At 35.3% G+C, this 8656-nt stretch overlaps 1 protein-coding gene across 5 annotated transcripts in view; it reads left to right on the plus strand.

Annotated features, from left to right (window-relative positions):
• Positions 1-5905, plus strand: part of LOC107708832 (phosphatidylinositol 4,5-bisphosphate 3-kinase catalytic subunit delta isoform-like) — a 25525-nt gene extending 19620 nt beyond the window's left edge. For all 5 annotated transcript variants that reach the window (XM_016513163.1, XM_016513165.1, XM_016513167.1 and 2 more), the window contains 6 exons: positions 3-81; positions 344-511; positions 1712-1835; positions 2045-2190; positions 2574-2706; positions 4171-5905. In XM_016513163.1, the coding sequence (XP_016368649.1) occupies positions 3-81; positions 344-511; positions 1712-1835; positions 2045-2190; positions 2574-2706; positions 4171-4305 (785 nt within the window). In that variant the 3' untranslated portion in view covers positions 4306-5905. The remainder of the gene's footprint in view (positions 1-2; positions 82-343; positions 512-1711; positions 1836-2044; positions 2191-2573; positions 2707-4170) is intronic.
• The last annotated feature ends 2751 nt before the right edge of the window (positions 5906-8656 follow it).

Genomic DNA, 8656 nt, shown 5'->3' on the forward strand with positions numbered 1-8656 from the left:
AGATCTGCGGCAGGATATGCTAACCCTTCAGATGATTCAGCTAATGGATGTTTTGTGGAAAACAGAAGGTCTTGACCTCAGGTTTGTATAGTTAACTTTGTTCCGCCAAGATGATCAATTAGCAGAAAATGTGTGCAGTGAATAAGCTCATGTATGCATGTATGCATGTATGTATGTATATATGTATGCATGTATGTAAAATTATATTTCAAATAAATGAATAAATAAAAATATAATTTATTTTATTTTTTATTTCATTTTATTTTTAAAGAGAGAGAGAGATCCTGTGAAAAAAAAAATCAAAATAAATAATTTCTGTTAATGTTTATTTGTTGGGTCCCAGAATGCTGCCCTATGGATGCCTGTCAACCGGGAACAAAACGGGTCTCATCGAGGTGGTGAAAAACTCAGACACTATCGCCAACATCCAGAGAAACAACAGCAACAGTGCAGCCACTGCTGCCTTCAATAAGGACGCCCTTCTCAACTGGCTCAAATCCAAAAACCCAGGGTGAGCAGCACACTCTCAAACCTTACATCGTGCCACAACCCGTGTGGTGTGATCGCTGCAAGCGAGTGTAGCGTAGCCAACCAATTTGGCATCATTTGATGATTTTGCATGAGCCATGCATGCTGTTTTCTACTCTCGAACCTCACTCTCAGGGTTAAACCTCTCTTGGCTCATTTGACCTTTTGGTTTATGTGAAACTATAATGTAACATCAAATGCACTTTGGTTGCAGAAGTTGCAGCAGTGGAGTAAATTTACCCCACGTTATGCTGCGTTTACAATTTCATTTGTTTGTTTGAAGGCTTGTCTGAAACAGATATATGCCCCCTGTGGACATATCCAGTTCTGTTCGCTGGTTGTTCACTTACTGTAAATGTTATGCTATATTGTAAAGAATAACAGAGTATGGGACACTCGTAATAGGTCCTGACCACTGCTTGCTGATTGGATGATGTTGTTTGATGTTTTAATTTTGCATTTGGTTTAATGTTGCATGAGGGGATACATAAAGTGCATTATTTGCTGAGCAGTTTACTGTGTCTGTGTCTAAGGTACATATGTATCTTTTTGCCCAGCTTGCCAGTATGTATTACTATTTACTATTTTAATTAACTGCATTGTTTTCTTGCACATTTGTGACAAACAGTACAGTAATTGTGTTAAATGCCGCATAATACACAAGAGATTTCACTGCAACTGTCAAAAGAATTTTCCTCATTTTGTTTTTATGGCCTAAAGTGAGTTTTTTTTTTTTACTCAACAATTTTTACCCTCATTTAGCATTTACTTTGTTAATTTTAGACTTTGTGTCCAGCTATTGAATGCCTTTTGAACAGTCAAATTTGACAAGATCAAATTGAAAGTCTTTCTAGTATGGCTTCTTATGGAATCTGGGCTAATGTGGAATGAGGCTTGAACAGGAAGGCACATTACACATTCACCCGGCAATATTAATTTTGAATGTCTCGGGTGAGTCATAGAGTGACTGAAAATGATCAGACAGAAACAAAGCAGAAAATGTTTAACACTATGAGAAGGACAACCTTCAGTGACTCAGCATTTAAATATCTATCTATCTGTCTGTTTATCTATCTATGTAATCTAAATTATACGTTTATTTGCACATATACAGTAAATGTGTGTTAATGAGTTAGCAAACAGGAAGATTTGGTTATGAATTAAAATATGATTTTTTTTCCAGGGATAAACTGGATCAAGCCATTGAGGAATTCACCCTCTCCTGCGCAGGCTACTGTGTAGCCACATATGTTCTGGGAATAGGGGACCGTCACAGTGACAATATAATGATCAGGGAAACGGGTCAGGTGAGAGTGAACTCAGTGCCCTAGCAGTGCTGTGTAATCATAAATTGTATCACAAGATGGCACCAGCCATCCATATGAGTGCTATCCATATGAGAATGGGTTGCACTTATCCTATTTCACATACTTGTGCAATTTTGTCATAGCCTTTTAGGTTTGAATTTTGTAAATAATTTAAGTAATGGTTGAGATTTTCTCTATATTGTTTGCAGTTATTCCATATAGACTTCGGGCACTTTTTGGGGAACTTTAAGAGCAAATTCGGGATCAACAGAGAACGTGTGCCTTTCATTCTGACATACGACTTTGTCCATGTAATCCAGGAGGGACGGACCAACAACAGCGAGAAATTTGAACGGTTAGTACATATGTTTTTTAACTTTAATGCCACAATGCTAGTTTAGCTAGTTCTGACTTTGTGTTTTGTTTTTAAACTATAACCATTTAAAACTAGTCTTTTTTTATAGTATACTTCCATTTTTATCAGCTGCATTTATCAAAAGTTCAACACCTGTGTAAAAATGTCACACAAAAAGAAGTATTAAGAAGGCTTCTATGCTTTCCAACAGAAAGCATTTTTTACATTCCTCTGTAATGTATGGAAACTGCTGACTGCTTATAACCTTGACAGACTACATTTATATGTAACTTGCTAATAAATGGAAGGTTTTGTGAGGAAAGAGAATATGTAAAATTCATAACTGAATAAGGAAAGAGTTCATGTGTTCTTATCTTTGCCAGGTTTCGTGAGTGCTGCGAACAAGCCTATAAAATCCTTTGCCGGAATGGGACTCTTTTTGTGAATCTTTTTGCCTTGATGAAAGCTGCAGGACTCCCTGAGCTCAGTTCTTCCAAAGACATCCAGTATCTCAAGGTAAGAATTGCACAGACAGTTATTATTTATTACCCATGAGATGGGTGATATTTGCAGTTTCTCTAGTGCTTTACAAGCATGAAATATCAAATCCAAATGGAGGACATATAAAGACACTGTTATGTATGAGATTTGTTTTTAGTGCAAGGCTAAAACAAAATGTTACCTATAATATTTCATATAGAGTTCACCCAAAGATTGTCATCATATTGTCAAACCTCTATTACTTTCTTTTTTTTTTGGAACACAAAAAAAGGTAATTTGAAGAGTTTTGTCCAATGATATTGCATGATATAGTAACAATAGTATGGATAAAAAAGAGAGAAACAAAACAATGACAATTTTTTTAGGTGAATTGTCCCGTTAGAAGAATGATTCACCCCAAAATTAATATTTGTTGAACATTTTCTTCATCTAAACAGATTTGAGAAATTTAGCATTGCATCACTTGCTCTCCAACGGATCCTCTGAGTCTGCAGTGAATGGGTGCCGTCAGAATGAGAGTCCAGACAGCTGATAAAAACATGACAGTAACCCACAAGTCTTAATGTCTTGTGAATTGAAAAGCTGTGTGTTTGTTTGTAAGAAACAAATTCATCAAGATGTTTTTAACTTCTGGCTAAAATCCTCTAAAATAGTCCTCTATCCATAATATTGTCTTTTCTGAATCAGGAGAGAAATATGCATAGATCAAACACTATTTACAAGTACCATGTAAACAGTCCTAAACAAATATATTGGTGGATTTTGATGTGAAAGGACAACAGTGGTAGGGGTGTGCGATATATATCATCTGCGATAATATCGTAATTGTTGTTTTAACGATGTGCAATTTGACATTATCGAGTATTTTGCAAAAACCAAACCAAACACCTATGGAGTGCACGCATACATTATGTGCTGAAGTCAGCAAAATATCGTCTAATTATCGTTATCGTAAAAATATAGAGATATTATTTTTTTTCAATATCGCACACCCCTAAGTGGATGGGATTTTTCACTGGAGGAAGTGTTATCATGGACATGTATTTTGGCCAGCAGCAACAGTTTAAAGTTAAACCCCTTAATGATGGATTTGTTTCATACAAACATGCAGTTTTTAGATTTGCGAGATGCTAATTGATGGACTGGAGTGGTGTGAATTACTTGTGGATTATTGTGATGTTTTTATCAGCTGTTTGGACTCTCATTCTGACGGCACCCATTCACTGCAGATTATCCATTAGTGAGCAAGTGATGTAATGCTAAATTTATCTAAATTCGTCATGATGTAGAAACAAACTCATCTACATCTTGGGTGGCCTGATGGTGAGAAAATTAAGCTAATTTTCATCTTTGGGTTGACTATTCCTTGAAGAGTCTCATTCGTTAGAGGAATAATGAATGTCATAACTAGGCGGATACAGAATATGTTCAGTGGTGACATTCCACCTCCATCATGATGGATTGTCCTCTTTCTCACAGGACTCTTTGGCACTGGGGAAATCTGAGGAGGAAGCACTGAAGAACTTTAAAGTAAAATTTAATGAAGCTCTAAGAGAGAGCTGGAAGACCAAGGTGAACTGGATGATGCACTCTTTTGCCAAAGATAACAGATAAATGGCACTCGATCACAGGAGACCCACTGAAACCCTCTTGATGCTGAGTTTTGATTTAAACCAATGCAGCTTTGAACACAATATATGTTGCACTGCTGTCTGGCATTTATGGCATTATACTTCCTTGCAAAGGCAAAATGCAGTAACTAAACAGTTTGTCAAAACTGAGTTATGACCAATATCATAGGTCAAATGCGACTAGATTCTGTGTTTAAAATCCAGAAATTCGGTCAAAAAAGTTCCTGCGTTTTGCCTTTGCAGGGCAGTATATACATCAACAGCTGTTTAGCGAATGTTTACATCTGTGACGTAATAGTAAATAATTCTATACATTTGTTTTAGTGAGACCTACTGCTTGAAATGAGAGTAATTTCAGATACATGTTGTATTTGCAACACACTGCACTGGGAATCGAAGCTACTAATTTAACAAACTATTGGCATGCCACTAATTTAACTAGCATCTCTGGTTTGTTTCTGTCACACTTGTGTACCTGCACAGAGAAAAGCTCCGAGCAAGTGAGATTAATGTATTTATAATTTCTAACTGTACAGCATAAGTGACTTTTGTTCTGGAGAAGAAAGCACTTTGTCTGTCTTCATACGGTTTACATTTTTGTTTCAGGATTTTTGTTTCTCTGTTTACATGAATTTGTTTGGTTGTACATATTCTTTAGTGTATCATACGTATATTTACATTCCTTAAAACAGTATTTTTTCATTTGAATGATTTGTATAATAGGAAAATTGTTCATCAGGAAAGCCTTTGTATAGTGGTGTACATGAGAAGACATTTTTTTATGTCAGTGTAGAAATGAGCCTTAAATATTTTGTATTTGTGGGGTATTCTCTGTGCCTTTGGGATAAGACACAAGCCAACTTGAAGTCGTGTCCAAAGAGTTTGCTTTTTGTTCAGTGAAATGTGTGCAAAGGATGTACGCCGTGTACTACTGTACTATAAATCAGGGCAAAAGTGGAATATTGTTGCTCTGTAGAACAGTGCACTGTTAATTGTGTGCCTATTTTGAATATAGAGTCAGTTAAGCTTGTGTTTTCTCTTCCGGTAAAACCTGAATTAATTCCAGAATGTATCACCACAGTATTCGCCGACTGAATCCACTGCTACCTGATTCACGAAGATGCTTTTTCTCAACAGATGCGTAAATGTTGTTTATTTTGAATCTTTAAATGTCCTCTAGAATGTGAATTTTTAAAAGAGATTTAAAGCTAAATCCATCTAATCTTTATATATGAAAGTCCTACTAACACCCACTGCATATCATTTTAATAATGTAAGGAAGATTAGTGGACAGAGGAATAACTTTCACATAATGAATGGATTTTAGCATTGGTGTAGGTATTGATGACTATCTATTGGACTACTAACCGAGTACCTCTCATGTTTTCTTGTTTTGTTTCTTGCATCTTGTTTTTGATTGTGTACCATGATCTTTAGTCACTTCACAGTATGAAACGCCAGGATCTTGAATTTCTCGGTTTACTAATGTATTGTTTCGGTTTTTAAACATGACTGCTTTGATATGAAGTTTTCAGAGGTGTTATGAGTTATGGATGCGTGTTATTCATTCTCATTTTTGCCATAAATTATTGATGATGAAATTGATTTTGTGGGTTATTTATTTGTTTTTATTAAATAAGTGTTTTTTTATATTCTGATAGCTACACAAAGGCACTGGAAAAGGAGCCAGGTATTTAGCTGTCTATGTAGCTGGCATCTGAGGGAGGAAAATAATAAATTGGTGCATTTTTTTCTGACATTAAAAGAATAGTTCACCCCCAGGCCATCTTTGTGGATGTAGTTTGTGTATTCATCTGAACAGATTTGGAGAAATTTAGCATTATATCACTTGCTCATCAATGGATCTTCTGCAGTGAATGGGTGCCGTCAGAATGAGAGTCCAAACAGATGATAAAAACACAATAATCCACATGACTCAAGTACATCAGTTAACATCTTGTGAAGTGAAAAGCTGTTTGTAAGAAACAAATCCAAAGTTTTTAACTCTATAATATTGCTTTCTCTGGTGGAAAAATTAGTTTCAGCTGAATCAAGAGAGAGATGTGCACAGTTTATAAGAAAAAATAATTCAAAACAGTTCAAAACAAATATGTTAGTGGATTTTAATGTGAGAGAACAGCAGGCGATGGACTTTTTCACTTGAGGAAGCATTATTATGGATTACGAACTCATATTTTGGCCAAAGTGATGGTTTAAATTAAAAATGCCTTATTGATGAATTTGTTTTGTATAAACACAGCTTTTTTTCTTTTTTTTTTTTACATCACAAGACATTCATTGACATACAGGAGTTATGTGGATTATTGTGATGTTTTTATCAGCTGTTTGGACTCTTGTTCTGACGGCACCCATTCACTGCAGAGGATCTACTGGTGAGCAAGTGATGTAATGCTAAATTTCTCCAAATCTGTTCTGATGAGGAAACAAACGCATATACATCTCGGATGGCCTGAGTTTGGGTACATTTAAATCCAAAGTTTTTAACTCTATAATATTGCTTTCTCTGGTGGAAAAAGTAGTTTCAGCTGAATCGAGAGAGATGTGCACAGTTTATAAGAAAAAATAATTCAAAACAGTTCAAAACAAATATGTTAGTGGATTTTAATGTGAGAGAACAGCAGGCGATGGACTTTTTCACTTGAGGAAGCATTATTATGGATTACGAACTCATATTTTGGCCAAAGTGATGGTTTAAATTAAAAATGCCTTATTGATGAATTTGTTTTGTATAAACACAGCTTTTTTTCTTTTTTTTTTTTACATCACAAGACATTCATTGACATACAGGAGTTATGTGGATTATTGTGATGTTTTTATCAGCTGTTTGGACTCTTGTTCTGACGGCACCCATTCACTGCAGAGGATCTACTGGTGAGCAAGTGATGTAATGCTAAATTTCTCCAAATCTGTTCTGATGAGGAAACAAACGCATATACATCTCGGATGGCCTGAGTTTGGGTACATTTTTAGCAAATTTTCATTTTTTAGGCGAACTGTACCTTTAAGGTGGCTGTCACAATATGGACTATTTACCCGAATTGACCCTACTTAATTTCCAGAATTCAGACTAGTGTGGGACAGGAAGTTAAATACGCCTGATCAGCATTTGAGTGTTATTATTGTGTGTGTTGGAGAAATTTACACAGTGAAAATGAAACGGAGATAAAAGGGGAAGTGGAAGCTGCATGGGACTTCAATGTTTATTGTGTAATGAATGATAAACGAGGCTTTCCCAGTGTGAGGAGTACAGTAAATGAGACTGCTGGGAAACTCTCAGTAACATATGCTCTGAGACTAGGGCATAGAAACAGTGGTGATAACAGTAAGAACAATGAATTCCGTTTTAGTTCAGTTGAAGGATTTTCTGTAATACGGCAATCAGTATTTAATCCTGAGAAACCGGAATCCCACTCGGGCACCTTAATGGCTTATTGTTAAAGCTTATTATATATTAACATAGCTCTTTAATACAGCTTCTATACTCTCTGGAATTGAAATGGGTTCATAATACCTGTCATGATCACACTGTCTAAACAACTGCAAACTACAAATTATTGAATAGCGGTACTTTATTGTTAAACCATTAAGGAGGTGATATGCTGTGTAAGGTTTATGTCAATCATAGGAATATATGATGAAACTGTAAAATCCCATTAAATGTCTCTTTTGCTACAGTATTCATAGAGAGAAAAAGATTGAATTGATAATATTATGTAAAAAAATAGCTGGAGAATGCAATCAAAAGTACTTCAGAGTACATGAGATGGCCACAAAAGTGATTTTAAGTAACTATAGCCTACTGAAACTGAAAAATAGTATGACCTATTACATTGGCCTATTTATGAGTGGTACCACAGAAAATATGACTAAAACAATGTGGTGTATATGAAAAAAAGTGGTTCAGCCAGTGTATATTGAGTGCTCCAAAAACGTTTTTTACATTTATTGTTAGGCCTTCTAATCTGCCAGTTTAATGCTTAGGTACTTTTTAGACTGTTATGTAGGCTTTTCATTCCTCTAATAATATATTAAAAATATTTCATAATATAATATAATGATAAAGTATTAAACACATTTTATTATTATTTTATTTTTTTTAAAGAAATATCAGATAAGTATTATATCAGTGTTTTTACATTTATTTTCAGAATGTTCTGACTTTTCATTCCTCTTGTTATAATATACTAAATATATAATAAATATGTATCAAACCCTTCTCTTTGCGTGCTCACCGATCACTCAATAAACGACCAGTGTCCGGCAGCGTCACAGCGCCCTCTGATGGCGACGGTCGCGCGTCGCACCGGCAGGAA

The sequence above is a fragment of the Sinocyclocheilus rhinocerous genome, unplaced genomic scaffold, assembly GCF_001515625.1.
Source record: "Sinocyclocheilus rhinocerous isolate Xijiao unplaced genomic scaffold, SAMN03320098_v1.1 scaffold1406, whole genome shotgun sequence".
In the NCBI taxonomy this organism is placed as follows: Eukaryota; Metazoa; Chordata; class Actinopteri; order Cypriniformes; family Cyprinidae; genus Sinocyclocheilus; species Sinocyclocheilus rhinocerous.